The sequence below is a fragment of the Melanerpes formicivorus genome, unplaced genomic scaffold (genome assembly GCF_026170545.1).
Source record: "Melanerpes formicivorus ecotype bairdi unplaced genomic scaffold, bMelFor1.0.p_v2 SCAF_7, whole genome shotgun sequence".
Classification (NCBI taxonomy): domain Eukaryota; kingdom Metazoa; phylum Chordata; class Aves; order Piciformes; family Picidae; genus Melanerpes; species Melanerpes formicivorus.
Genome location: NW_027142359.1, coordinates 663,740 through 678,533, shown reverse-complemented (window position 1 = coordinate 678,533; position 14,794 = coordinate 663,740). Strand labels below are relative to the sequence as shown.

Below are 14,794 nucleotides of genomic sequence, written 5' to 3'. Positions count from 1 at the left end.
CTCCTAGCTCATGCCTTCACTGTTCCCTAAAGTCCTTCTTAAACTGAGAGGTCCAGAGCTGGACACAATATTCCAGATGAGGCCTCACCAGTGCAGAGTAGAGGGGGAGGAGAACCTGTCTTGACCTACTAACCACAGCCCTTCTAATACACCCCAGGATGGCATTGGCCTTCTTGGCCACCAGAGCACATTGCTGGCTCATGGTCAACCTCCCATCCACTAGGACCCCCAGGTCCTTTTCCCCTTCACTGCTCTCCAATGTGTATGCAATACACATTACAGTATTGATGTGTTTAATTTATAATGAAGATTGTTGCTTCTTCAGCAGTGGTATCACTTGCTCTATTTCTGTCAGAGCATACATTAAGATGCACCAAGGAACAGCTAAATCTACTGCTCTATTATCTGGCCATCATGTCACATTAGTGTCTTCTGAAGAGTTCTCTGGGTTTCAGATATGATCTTGAATTAAAAATTAAATCCTATGTGCAAAATGTCACTGCTCTGTGTCATCCATCTAGCTTATAAAGAGGTCAGGGTTAGTTCTTGTCCATACCTACATTTTCTCTCATTCTTTTGGGGCATGAGGTTTAGCCCCGTGCAATTGGCTCACACAAATTAGTTGGAGAAAATATGCTTGCAGTCCTACTGAAAAGATAATTGTATATGTTTTTAAGTGGGTCTGTAGTGCTGCATTTTTAATTTGCCAACTCTTCCATCTAGCCTAAGTGTTTTGAAGAGGTTCACTTGAGCCTTATTCAGGTTATTGTCAGCTGCAGCATTCCAATCTCTTAATAGAAGTCCACGATTGCCCTTTCTGATTGTTACAGTTCAACATTGGTTTTGCCCTTTGGGATTGTGAATGTTTGCACTGCCAATGACATCATCTTAAAAAAAACAAAGAGGGACAATTATTTCATGCTGTACTCTGTTTCTGTGTGACACAAGACTGCCAGGTGAAGAAATTAAATTCACATGTATTCACAGAATCACACAGAATCACAGAATCACCAAGGTTGGAAGAGACCTCAAAGATCATCAAGTCCAAACCAGAAATCATTCATATTAAGAACGATGCAAAGATACCTTTGATAGCCTAGTTTGTGCTTCCTTAATACTGCTACAGTTTTGTTTAAATTTGATCACAGAATCCTAGAATGCCTTAGGTTGTAAAGGACATTAGAGATCATCTGCCCCAACCTCCACACCACGGGCAAGGACACCTCTCAACTAGACTCAGCTGCTCAAGGCCTCATCCAGCTTGGCCTTGAACACCACCAGGGAGGAGGCATCCACGACCTCCCTGGGGAACCTATTCCAGAGTCTCACCACCCTTGTACTGAAGAATTTCTTCCTAAGAGCCAGTCTAAACCTACTCTCTCAGCTTCAAATCATTCCCCTTTGTCCTGTCTCTAGACACTCTCATGAAAAGTTCCCCTCCAGCCTTCCTGCAGGATCCCTTTGGGTACTGGAAGGCAGCTCTAAGGTTCCCCTGGAGTCTTCTCTTCTCCAGGCTGAACAACCCCAGCTCCCTCAGCCTATGCTCACAGCAGAGTTGCTCTAGCCTTTGGATCATCCTCATGGCCTTCCTCTGTATTTGCTCCAACAGTTCCATGTACTTGTAATGTGATGGGGACACCAGAACTGGACATAGTAGTCAAGGTGGGGTCTTGCCAGAGCAAAGTAAAGGGGAAGAATCATCCAACAACCCACTTTAAGACACTTTTAAGGCAGCTGTAAGTTTGAAAGTCTGCAGTTTCATAATGATCAATGCACATATTCTAGTACTGGACATCCTCCTAGGAGCTACACTGTAGAACTTGCACACTGCAGGCGTGATGCACAAAGTTACCAGATCTCTGTGGAAGATCTGCTGAAGAAGGTCAGGCTAGATTATCATAATGGTCTCTTGTGGCCTTAGAACATGCCAGCCTATCAGTAACCCCATGTCTAGAAAACCTGCAGCTTCATAACAGAGCACACAAAGCATAACCCAGGGTGTGTTTCTAGTTAAGAACATGCCCACAGCAGGCACTTCCTAAACCAACTTGTGGCAGTAGTCCTGGTGTGGTGGTTTCAGGCTATGCCTTTAATTTTTTTTTTTCCTTACAGATCTTGAACAGAAAATGTTAAAATGCAAATAAATCACTATTGGGTGTAAAGAGGAAAATAAAGATAGTTCTAAACAATCCCTTTGGAGAGTTACTTCCCACTTTCTCGGGCTGGCAGATACTAACTTGGTGCTCTGATTGACCTTCGATGCACTGCTTTTGTTGTGACTGGTATTAACTTCACTGCTTCTGTCCCTTCTGTACAGGGGAATAAGGGGGAGGCAGGGAGGGAGAAGCTAATAGCTTCCCCTAGTCCTTGGTCACAGGGGTTCTTGTGTTGCTTATTAATTGTAAATATCTGTAAATATTGTATATTTGTACATATTCATTGCATCCCATTGCAGATTGTAGTTTTGCTTGTAAATACAGCTTTCATTTACTTCCAACTGAGCTGGTCTGGCAAATTTAATGTTGGGGGAGGAAATGTCAACCCACCACACCTGGAAAGTACTCTGAGATTTCTGATAAAAGGTACCTGCAGTCCAAAATGTCATCAAAGTTTGTACGGTGATCTTCCTCGTCTCCATCACGTCATGAAGTTCAATAAGGACAAGTGCAGGGTCCTGCATCTGGGAAGGAATAACAGCAGGCACCAGGACAGCTTAGGGGCTGCCCTGTTGGAAAGCAGCTCCATGGAGAAAGACCTTGGAGTGCTGCTGGGCAGCAAGTTCTGCATGGGACAGCAATATGCCCTTATGGCCAAGAGAGCCGATGGTATCCTGGGGTGTATCAGGAAAAGTGTGTCCAGCAGGTCTGGGGAGGTTCTTCTCCCCCTCTGCTCTGCCCTGGTCAGCCCTCACCTGCAATACTGTGTCCAGTTTTGGGCTCCCCAATTCAAGAGAGACAGAGACCTGCTGGAGAGAGTCCCATGGAGAGCCATGAGGATGATTAGGGGGCTTGAGCATCTCCCCTATGAAGAGAGACTGAGAGCCCTGGGGCTGTTTAGTCTGGAGAAGAGAAGACTGAGGGGATCTGATCGATGTCTATCAATATCTGAAGGGTGTGTGTCAGGTGGATGGGGCCAAGCTCCTTTTGGTGGTGTGCAGTAATAACACAAGGAACAATAGATACCGAGTTGAACACAGAAGGTTCCATCTCAACGTGAGGAGAAACTTCTTTACAGTGAGGGTGACAGAGCCCTGGAGCAGGCTGCCCAGAGAGGTTGTGGAGTCTCCTTCTCTGGATACTTTCCAGCCCCACCTGGATGCATTCCTCTGCAGACTACCCTGGGTGATCCTGCTTTTGGCAGAGGGTTGGACTTGATGATGGCTGAGGTCCCTTCCAACCTCTGATGTACTGTGATACTGTGATCTAAGTGTGGGAAGATGCTGCTGTGTATCAGGAGCAGGGCTGTTGCGTGGCTTTCTGAAAGCTGTGCAACATAGGACAGTGTTTGCCTATGAGCTGTTTCCCTTGCATTTCATTCTTTGGTCATAGAGCCGGAGTTCCTTTGTGCTGGGATTTGTCTATTCTTGCATGTGGTTCATTTTGCTCAGTAAAACTCCAAACGGTTCAATCCTTCTGCGTGTGTAGTACTGGGAGCTACTAATTTGCTTTGCACTGAAGTTCCCAGAAGCTGGGTACCTCATTTCATGCTCAGGTATGCAGCGGGCAGGAGTGAGTCATTCCTCTAGTCAGCCTCCTGCACGGTAATGATCCTTTTCCTGCAACTAGCAGAACGAGTCACACTAAATGCCTGTTGTTTTGGAGAAAAGGAATGGGCTTCCTGTGTCTTGATCCATCCTGTAAACACTGCTGTAAAGAAGGAAGGGATGGCCACTTAAGAAGGTATTTCCAGGGAGACCAGTGAATAGGATTAAAATGTTATTAGCTTCACTAACAAAGATCTTTGGCGATCATAAGGGATTTATAAAGCACAGAGGTTGTTAATGTCTGATTCTGACTTATGTAAGGCCTTTCTACGTCACAGAATCACAGAATCCCAGAAAGATGCAGGTTGGAAAAGACCCTCAGGATCACCAAGGCCAACCCAGAACCCTACTCTACAAGGTTCACCCCTAAACCATAGCCCCAAGCACCACATCCAAACCACCTTTAAACTCATCCAGGTCACTCCACCACCTCCCTGGGCAGCACATTCCAATGCCTGACCACTCTTGCTGGGAAAAAAATTCTTCCTAATGTCCAGCCTAAACCTACCCTGCTGCAGATTGAGGCTGTTCCCTCTTGTTCTATTACCTGTGAGAAGAGACCAGCACCAGCCTCTCCACAACTTCCTTTCAGGTAGTTGTAGAGAGCCATGAGGTCTCCCTTCAGCCTCCTCCTTTTCAAACTAACCATTCCCAGCTCCTCCAGTTGCTCTTCACCAAATTTATTCTCCAGGCCCTTCCCCAGCTTCCTTGCCCTCCTCTGCACTGGCTCCAGCACCTCCACATCTCTCTTGGATTGAGGTGCCCAAAACTGGACTCAGTGTAGCCTCCCCAGAGCTGAATACAAGGGGACAATCACCTCCCTACTCGTACTGGACACAGCATTTCTAATGCCAGCCAGGATGCCTTTGGCTTTCTTGGCCACCTGGGCACACTGTTTGGTCAGCAACTGGAAAGATCTATGTGGCCATTGATTGAATGGAACTCATTTTAATTTGCAGTGATTCTTGCACTCTGGACAGGGTGGTCATGCATGATGACTGTGTTTTGGATCTCCATCCACCTCTCAGAGGAGGCATATGTGCTATATACATACTCAGGGTGTAAACACATGCCTGTCACTGCCTGCTAGTTCCTAAGCAGCAAGTGCAACTCATAGTCTGCTGCTGCTGCTTAGGAGAGCTCCAAATCACTATGAAAACTCTCTCTGGATCAGCAGACTGCTGTGCACTTCGCAGGTTGAGGGAGAAAAATGGTGGGGTTTGTTGTGTTTATTTTCTAACCCAGAGGCTTCAGGAAGGTCAGGCCTTCAGTGACAGTCATTCAGCCAGACCACAACATTCTTCTCAGTGGGGACATTTAATTGTCTTTTGGGTGAGGCTGTCCTGCATGAAGGGCTCTGCTGGGAGAGGTGAGTACTTGTAACTTCAAGTCCCTTGTGCTCCTTGACCAAACACCCTTATTTCGGTAGCCTCACTGCAGCTGTGGGTCTAGTCCTGAACCAGATGGGAAATGCTTGACGCAATGCCTGGCAAAGGGAACAGCAGCTGGATCAGCTTCCCTACACAACCCTGCTCACAACAGCTCTGCACATCAAGCCTCTGACTCCAGAGCCAGCCATTTTCCTTCTGTTTGCAGTGAGGAGATATCAGCCTGGGTGTAACCTCTCTCCTGAGACGCCACCAGCCTGCTGCCAAGCTGTAGCTGTTCTCCTTGCCTGGGAAGAGGAGACTGAGAGAAACAGAAAACAAACTGACAGAGCAAAGGACACCTATGTGAGGTCAGAGCTGAGAGGAGCCCGGGCCCTCTGAATCTCCATCACCCCTCCTCAAATATTGCTGTCCCCAGGAGACACAGCTGTGCTTTTGACAGTCTTCTGGTTTAATTTGCAGGTGTTAATTACTGTGGGATAGTATTCCAATTGTAATCAAAGAAGAAAACATCAACCCAGCCTGTGCTGTTTTTATTTAGGAGGAAATGAGTGTGAGGTATGGCAGGGAGTAAGTGAATGGTTTTACATCTATTCTGTTTGCTTTTTATATTCTCCATATCTTCTTCTTCTTGCTGAAACAATAACTGAGAAACAGGCTGGTGAAGCAGAGCTTCTGAAAACCCTTTTTAGAGAACAGGTGGGAAGGAGGGATCCCACATGTTCACGGGAATGCTGAGAAGCAGCAGCTCAAAATGACAGCCAGCTGAGGAACGACAGGATTCAGAGGTGGGGCATGAACATCAGCATGAGCATGAGACTGAGCTGGAAAGGACAGGAAAAAAATGAAGAGCGATTGAGAATTAAGAACAAAGAAGGAAACCAAAGCACATTGTCAAACCTTTCCAATGATCAAGTCTGATTCTAGGTGTTTTCCTCTTACTGCCCCAGTTGTGCATTTCAAGTTTAAATTTGTGCCCCTCTGCTCAGCCCTGGTGAGACCCCACCTGGAGTACTGTGTCCAGTTCTGGAGCCCCTATTACAAGAGGGATGTGGAGGTGCTGGAAGGTGTCCAGAGAAGGGCCACAAGGATGATCAGAGGGCTGGAGCTCCTCTCCTATGAGGACAGACTGAAGGAGTTGGGGCTGTTCAGTCTGCAGAAGAGAAGGCTCTGAGGTGACCTAATTGTGGCCTTCCAGTATCTGGAGGGGGCCTACAGGAAGGCTGGGGAAGGACTTCTCAGGATCTCAGGTAGTGATAGGACTAGGGGGAATGGAATGAAGCTGGAAGTGGGGAGATTCAGGCTGGCTGTGAGGAGGAGGTTCTTCACCATGAGAGTGGTGAAGCCCTGGAATGGGTTGTCCAGGGAGGTGGTTGAGGCCCTGTCCCTGGAGGTGTTTAAGCCCAGGCTGGATGAGGCTCTGGCCAGCGTGATCTAGTGTGGGGTGTCCCTGCCCATGGCAGGGGGGTTGGAACTCGATGATCCTTGTGGTCCCTTCCAACCCTGACTGATACTATGATACTAATTCTTCCTGAGGTAAAGTTAAAAAAAAAAAAAGAAAAAAGGCAATGTTCTTTTCCCTCCACGCCTGGTAATGATGCATGATGCAGCTCACAGCAGCAGCTGAAACAGGCAAGGTGTGGGTGTGAGCAGGTACAGGAGATCAGCACCTGCTCTTCTGTCCCCTGGCTCCTGCGGCAGAGGGAGGTTTGCCTCAGTGAAGCTGGAGCCCTATGTGGGAGAGAGCAGGAAAATAAGCAGCCCCACAAATACAGCTTCCAGTCAGGTTGTACTCAACTTTCTCACAGGTTAAGAGAATGAGGTGCAGTTTGCTTCCCACTCCAACTTGCTCCTCTGTCACTTGCTGGATGTCACAGCTTCTCCTGTCATGGGGGTTGTGCCCCGTTCCTTCTGCTTTCAGGGCCCAGCAGACCCACTGCTCCCCAAGCTGCTCTACCAGCACAGCCTGACGGGAGCAGGACACCGGCTTCCTGAGTGGAGAGAGACAAGGGGCCAGGGCTGCCCCTCACTTCTGCTGAGCCAGGAGAGGATGTGTTGGGTCAGCACATCCTGCTAGGCTCACACGCTTCCTCCTGGGCCCTGTGCCCAATTCTGTTGCAACTGAGCCCAGACCTGATGCACCTCCTGTTTTGGGACCTCTCCTACCTGTGTCATGACTCAGCTGGGAGACTGTAACGCTTCAAAATGCTTGAAGCGTTTCCAGCAGAAGCTGGGCCAACAGAAAAGGTAAAGGAAAGCCTGGGTGCTGGGGGTGGGGCTGTTAGCTGCCATAGGCGGCCAAGAGCTCCGGCTCCGGGTTTTTGTTGCAGCTGCCCCGAGCAGGCTCCGGCTCCGGCGCCCGGTTTTGCGTGCGGCTCCCGTTGCCGTGAGCGGGCGGAGGAGGCGCCAGCTCCGGCCGTCGGGCGGGCGTGGATCCGGTGCCGGGTTTTGGCCGGCGCCGGCTGGGGAAGTTGCCGAAGTTGGGCCGTGAGTGCCGTGCCCGCGGAGCGTCCTTCCTGCGGCCCGGCCGGTGCATGATGGAAGCAGCATGGCCGCCCACCTCTCCCTGACACAGGTACCTCCCGGCGTCCTCCCCCCGCTCAGGCATGGGGCTCTCCGCCCCTGCCCGCCGCTCGCCTCCCTCCGCCGGTGTGCTGCGAGGCCTGGTGCCTCCCGGGGTTCGGACAGGAGCAGGGCCTGAAGCTGCCCCGGTCCCGTGGCGCTGGGGTGGGTGGCGGGGCGCTTCGACGCCGCTGGGGAGCGGCTGGGTGCTTGCTAGGGGGCCCCAGGGCGGCGCGGCTTTGTGTGCTGTCCGCCGCCGCCCCTCAGCCCTGCCCCGCCGCGCTAACGGCCGCGCTAACGGCCGCCGGCGCTGTCAGGCGGCGGCTGAGGCGCGCCTGGTGCGGGCACGGTGTCTCTGTGGGAGAGAGGGGCAGCGGCGGCTGGAGCTCAGCCCCGAGCCGCCGGCCGGGGGTGCCGCGGGGCGGTAAGCGAGATCGTGCCCGCCTGCAGCTGCCTCTGCCCGGGAGCGGGAGCGGGGAGCCCGGCCCGCCGGAGCGTGGCTGGGGAGCGGCTCAGCGGCCGGGCAGCACCACGGTCGCGCCTGGCAGCCCGCAGAGGTCTGGGCTGCGGCGGCTGTAATCGCGGTTGGTCTTTTTGTCTTCTAGGCATGGGGCGCCAGGTTTAAAGAACAAGAAAATCCTCCCCGTAGATTTAGAAGGCAGGTGGTCAAGTCGGAGGCGAGGGCAGTGTTCGCTGAGGGTTTGAAACGCGATACCCCTGGGTTGGGTAACTCTGCCCCGGTGCCTAAGCGGGCAGCCGCCTGCCCAAGCTCCCTGCCCGCTTCCCGGAGCCCGGCAGGTGACAGCGCGGGGAGGAACCGGGACGGGCGCTCTGGAGGCAAGTGGCAGCCTGTTAATGGGCAGTATGCAAGATTAGTTTGTAAGGGAGAGCTAAATTCCTTGTTTTAACAGAAGCTTGACTCCGAAGATAGTGCTTGGAAGTAATTTCATCCTTTTGGAGAGGGGAGCAGGACAGAGACCCATGGTGTAAGGACGGGGTGTTTGCAGACTGCCTCTGCAGGTGCCTAGTAGTGAACAACTTTTGGGGTGATAGTCCTAAGGTTTGGAGAATCTTGGCACCATTTCATGCTCAGGTGTCCTCCCTTTGACAAAACCTTCATTGCTTTCATTTTTTTTCCTCGTGGTAGTAGCATGTCTTCATACAAGTTATTCTGTGCTGTTAGGACTACGCTTAATTCCCTGGAGAGTTGATCGCTAATAAACTGTAGGATTTGGTGCTTTTTGTTGGATTGTTTGTTTCTTTTAGCAGTGACATGTGGAATTTACATTTTTGCCTGACATAAGCCTGAGGTGGGCCTGTGGGTGCACGAGTTATGTTTTGGGATGCTTGGCTGTGACGATCAGTTGTCACGGGTACAGAAATTGCAGCAGGCGAATGGGGGTGAGTGGCTTAAGCGTACAGAAGTAAACTTTCAGAGGTGGCAGCAAGGCTTCTCATCTTGCAGTTACTTATGTCACTAGCTTTTCAAGACACTGAAAAGATGAGCTTCCAATATGTGGAGAAAGCAAATGTCTTTAAAGGTGTGAAGATTTCTGTTGATGAAGTGTAGTGCCTGCTTTAATATTAAAAGTCAGGTTAGCCTTTTCGGTGTTTCTTTTCCAACATTATGTTCAAACAAAAGGTCAATGTTTAAAACATCTCCTTAACTGGGGAGAAAAAAGTGTTTTCCTACACCAGCAACCTTAATTCTGTTAGCCTAAAGTCATAGGATATTTTGGCTTTTTATCTGGGGAGAGGAGTGTCTGCTCTGGTGTGTTCTACAGCAAGACATAGGCTCTGCTTATGGGCTCTGTAATCCTTTCATTGTAGAGTTTGTTTACTTTTTCTAGTCACATGGAAGGGGAGCTAAATACAAGTGTGATAATGTTGACAGAAGCAGAAAAATCACCAGTATCCTTAAAACCATTGTGCCTGTGGCTTACACCAGTGGCTCAATTGAGGAAGCTTTCTCTGTTGACCATTTGTGGGGGGGGTTCTGACTTCTGGAATTTCAGGCTTGTGAAAAACCCTAACAAATTAAGTGTTCTAAATTTTATATGGGTATGAGGAAGTGAAAATGACATGGGGGCAGGGAGACTGACTGCAGTTAGATCAGTTACTAACTCCAGCAATAAAAAGTATGCAGATAGGGCCAGCAGATCGAGGGAGCTTCTTCTCCCCCTCAACTCTGTCCTAATGAGACCTCACCTGGAATATTGCATCAAGTTCTGGACTCCCCATTTCAAGAGGGACAGGGATCTACTGGAGAGAGCCTAATGGAGGGCTATGAGGATGATGAAGCACTGCCTGGTGAGGAGAGGCTGAGGGACCTGGGCCTTTTGAGTCTGGAGAAGAGAAGACAGGGAGGGGATTTAATAAATGCTTATAAATATCTGAGGGCTGGGTGTCAAGAGGGAAGACCACATGCAGAGAGTACAAGGCATGTTAACCTGCAGTCAAGCTCACAACTGTCACATTTTCTTTTCCCCTCCCCATGTTTGTTTTGACTGCCATTTAAGGTGGCTAGGAAGTAGGGTATTTCCAAATGAGACTAGGGTATTTTCAGATGGCTTTGCAGCTGCAGTGCCTGAGAGGGCTGCACATCCTTCATTTGAGTATCAAAGCTCTGTTTAAATAATTTGGAACTTTTACTAATCAACCAACAGAATAAAATTAGCATCAAAAAGTACTTCAGGACTGTATTTGCTTCAGCTGTAGTAAAACTGATTACACCAACTGTGCTTGAAAGAGTGTTGCAGACTGAAGGCGACGATCTCCCCCTCCTCCTCCCAGTTCAGTAATAATCAGCAGCATCTTCTGTCTTCCCATTTTGAACCCATCCTGCAGCATCTGGTTGCCACTTGCATTTGTTCAGTAAGGGTTATGGTCTGAGCATAACTGTCAATTTAACAAAGGACCTCTAAGGAAACTTCTACCAACTGAAAGTTTAACTGTGGCTGTTTGGAACCAAGGCAGCACCAACGGTGAGGAGGAACCCCCTCCTATCTCACACATTATCATCTGTTTTCAGAAGACTCAAATTAAGCTATAGCCAAGATGAGAAGTTGTATGTTTCACCTTCTGAGAATGATTGCTTACCTGGCCTGTGTCATTTAGGGAGGAAGAGCAGAAAAGTGTGTCCAGCAGGTCCAGGGAGGTTCTACTCTGCCCTGGTGAGACCTCACCTGGAATATTGCATCCAGTTCTGGGTTCTCCAGTTCAAGAGGGACAGGGACCTAGTTGAGAGAGTCCAAAGGAGGGCTGTGAGGATGCTGAAGGGACTGGAGCACTGCCTGATGAGGAGAGGCTGAGCGCCCTGGGGCTGTTTAGTCTGGTGGGGGGAAGACTGAGAAGGGATCTGATCAATGTCTACAAATATCTGAGGGCTGGGTGTTAAGAGGGAGGGGACAGGCTCTGCTCAGTTGCACCCTGGAACAGGACAAGGGACAATGGATATAAATTACAGCACAGGAGGTTCCACCTCAACATGAGGAAGAACTTCTTCCCTGTAAGGGTCCCAGAGCACTGAAACAGGCTGCCTGGGGAGGCTGTGGAGTCTCCTCCTGCGGAGACTGTCAAGCCCTGTCTGGATGCATTCTTGTGCAACTTGTGCTGGATTCTATGGTCCTGCTCTGGCAGAGGGATTGGACTCAATGATCTCCAGAGGTCCCTTCCCACCCCTAACATCCTGTGAGTCTGTGAAAAGTGAAGATGTGGGAGATGCATGTTGAGAGTGGGGGAGTTGCTGCTGTTGGATGAGGACATTCAAAAGCTTCTTGTTGCTCCTGAAAATTGAACTTGTGGCTTATTCTGAAACACTGCCTCTGTGTGCTGGAGGGGGAGGGAAGCTCACAGTTCAGGACAGAATGATAAATCAAAATGTAGGGAGAACAGGATGGTAACTTCTGGTGTTTGTCTTCCTTATGTCATGAAACACTTTTTGTGAAAAATGTGGTGGTCACCTTAAAGTAGTTAGGAGCCAACTTGCTTAATGCACCTAAGTCATGCCAGTTTGTATCCTGATGAGCTGCAGGTCTCACTTTAAACCTCAGGCCAGATCATTGTGCTGTGCTGTTGAAGGGAAGCATAATAGAGTAGAATTAACCAGGTTGGAAAAGACCTTCGAGATCATCGAGTCCAACCTGTCACCCAACACCTTCTAATCAACTAAACCATGGCACCAAGTGCCCCATCCAGTCTCCTCTTAAACACCTCCAGTGATGGTGACTCCACCACCTCCTTGGGCAGCACATTCCAATGGCCAGTCTCTCTTTCTGTGAAGAATTTCTTCCTAAGATCCAGCCTAAACCTCCCCTGGTGCAGCTTGAGACTGTGTCCTCTTGTTCTGGTGCTGCTTGCCTGGGAGAAGAGACCAAACCCCACCTGGCTGCAGCCTCCTGTCAGGTAGTTGTAGAGAGCAAGAAAGTCTCCCCTGAGCCTCCTCTTCTCCAGGCTAAGCAACCCCAGCTCCCTCAGCCTCTCCTCATAGGGCTTGTGCTTCAGACCTCTCACCAGCTTTGCTGCCCTTCTCCTGACATGTTCCAGCAGCTCAGCATCTTTCCTAAACTGTGGGGCCCAGAACTTAAGCTGAGGCTAAGCTGGACAGAAGCCTGTCTAATGCACACAGAGCCAGGTTAACGTCTTGGTGCAGGATGTCAGTGCTGCAGAATGAGTGACACTGTCACAGTCATGTATGTGTTACATGTAGTGTAGAGCCAAAGCTTTTGAGGTCTCTGGCCAAGTTCTGATTTTTATTTTATCTTATTTTTTTTTTTAATGTACCAACAAAATGGTAAAATCAAGACCTTGGCTTATTCTCTTTACTGCTGAGATCCTTTCTGCCCTCCATGGAAGATGAGACAATCCAAGTACACAGTTGTGTGCGTGTTTTAACTTGTGGGTAGTGGAGGCAGGTAGGACTTAATTTTGTGATGGGTGTTGTATCAACTGTGTTAGAGTAGCTGCATCTAGAGAGGAGATGGAGCAACTCTTTCATGCTACTCTTTCATACCTCCAGGCTTTGTTCAGCCCTGGTTAGAAGATGGTGGAGGTTTCCTGGGGTGATTTGGAAATGAAACTGAACCATTCTGAATTATGCAGTGACAGATACCTAAGCAGAGAGAAGGCAGTGGAGTCCCTGTGCATGGTTCAGCTGTTCAGTGAGAATGAAAGTGTTGAGTTTGAGAAGTACTTGGTAATTTTTGTACACAAATTTAGAGTAAATGCTTTATTATCTTTACTTGTGTTCTTGCTGTAGGAGATGTGCAGGCTTCTATGATGGAAAGTGATAGAAAGCTTTGCCATGAAACTTCAGATGAGGCAGTAAAGCAAGAGAGGGGGAAAAGACAAATGGATTGGTGTTTGTAAAGGGCATTGTAAGGAAACCAGCTTGCCCTGAACTTCCCTCATTTTGTCTGGCTGACTGACTGCCTGGGGAACACTTACAACCAGATTGGGTACTTTGACCTGGAAACTCCTAAAACGAATCCTAGAGCTTTGCATCATGGTAGAATAGAGTATTTTTGATCTTAATCAAGATGGAATAGCTTGCTTCTCCTCTTTCTCCTTTGGGTTGGAAGAGGAAGGTGTGGTTTTGTTGGTGGTTTTGGTTTTTTCCAGCTTTTGTTTGTTTGTTACACTTTTTTGTGCAAAGGAAGCTTGTGGATGGATGGAGTGGGCAGACTGGGAGTCATACCTTATTACACTTAAATGCATGTGTGCCAGAGGGATGAAAACATGGGGCTCTAAAAGCTTGATTGACAACAGAAGATGAAAAACCTGAGTGCTGCTGTTCCTGAAGGTGTTGTGATTTCTAGGTCAGCACTCTCAAGTTCATAGGTTTGCTGCAAAGGTTATAATGACTACAACAGCTGCTGCTCTCATGAAGTGAGAAACTTTTAAATGGGATCATCATAATGTTTCTGTTTTTCTGGCCTGTGGAGTCTGAACTTTTCTATCTCCTTCCTTTCCTCACTGTGAATGGATTGAATTTGCTCTCTGCAACTGGTTGTTACAAATCCTGTGGAAAGAATTTTGCCAGGTAGGTTGTACAGCAACACTGTGAAAGATCTTGAGCGTTGCTCTTCTTATCCCAGAAGAGTATCTGAGACTGTAGTTGTATCTGTTGTTTTTGGTGATGTGTACTTTAAGTCTGGCACTAGTAAAACACCTTGGGAAAGGTCTTCACTGCTGTTATTTCATTTGGTGTCACAGGAAATTCTAGTGACTGCTGTGATACTGATGTTCATAGGATCACAGGATGTTAGGGGTTGGAAGGGACCTCTGGAGGTCGAGTCCAACCCCCCTGCCAGAGCAGGACCATGGAATCTAGCACAGGTCGCACAGGAACATACCCAGATGGGTCTTGAAAGTCTCCAGAGAAGGAGACTGCACAGCCTCTCTGGGCAGCCTGTTCCAGTGCTCTGGGACCTTCACAGTGAAGAAGTTCCTCCTCACATTGAGGTGGAACCTCCTGTGCTGTAGTTCATATCCATTACCCCTTGTCCTATCCCAGGGTGCAACTGAGCAGTGGCTGTCCCCATCCCCCTGGCCCCCAGCCCTCAGATATTTATAGACATTTATTAAATCCCCTCTCAGTTTTCTCCTCTCCAGACTAAACAGCCCCAGGACTCTCAACCTCTCCTCATCAGGCAGTGCTCCAGTCCCTCCATCATCCTTGTAGCACTCTGTTGGGCTCTGTTGAGTAGATCCCTGTCCCTCTTGAGCTTGGAGCCCAAAAGTGGGTGCAGTATTCCAGGTGAGGTCACAGTATCACCAAGGTTGGAAGAGACCTCAAAGATCATCGAGTCCAACCTATCACCACAGACCTCATGGTCTCACCAGGGCAGAGTAGATGGGGAGGAGAACCTCCCTGGATCTGTTGGACACACTCCTGTTAATGCACCCCAGGATATGGTTGGCTCTGTTGGCCACAAGGGCACGTCACATGTTAAAATGAATATTGGGAACACTGCTGAAATGAAAAAGAATTACTGGTGTGTGCTCTCAAGTGCTGAACAAAAAGATTGTTTTGCCTGCAGTGTTTTCATTGCAGGACTTGAACAGAATGTTTCCTGTTCAG

At 48.8% G+C, this 14,794-nt stretch overlaps 1 protein-coding gene across 3 annotated transcripts in view; it reads left to right on the top strand.

The window, feature by feature from the left end:
- The window catches only part of EPS15 (epidermal growth factor receptor pathway substrate 15), a 96,312-nt gene that overhangs the window by 20,478 nt on the left and 61,040 nt on the right, over positions 1–14,794 (top strand). Inside the window, exon 1 of one of the 3 annotated variants that reach the window (XM_068140579.1) lies at positions 7,604–7,726. The exons of the other annotated variants lie outside the window; for them this stretch is intronic. Within the exon in view, the coding sequence (XP_067996680.1) occupies positions 7,700–7,726 (27 nt within the window). The 5' untranslated portion in view covers positions 7,604–7,699. Of the gene's footprint in view, positions 1–7,603; positions 7,727–14,794 lie in introns of those variants that run through there. 3 annotated transcript variants of the gene reach the window in all.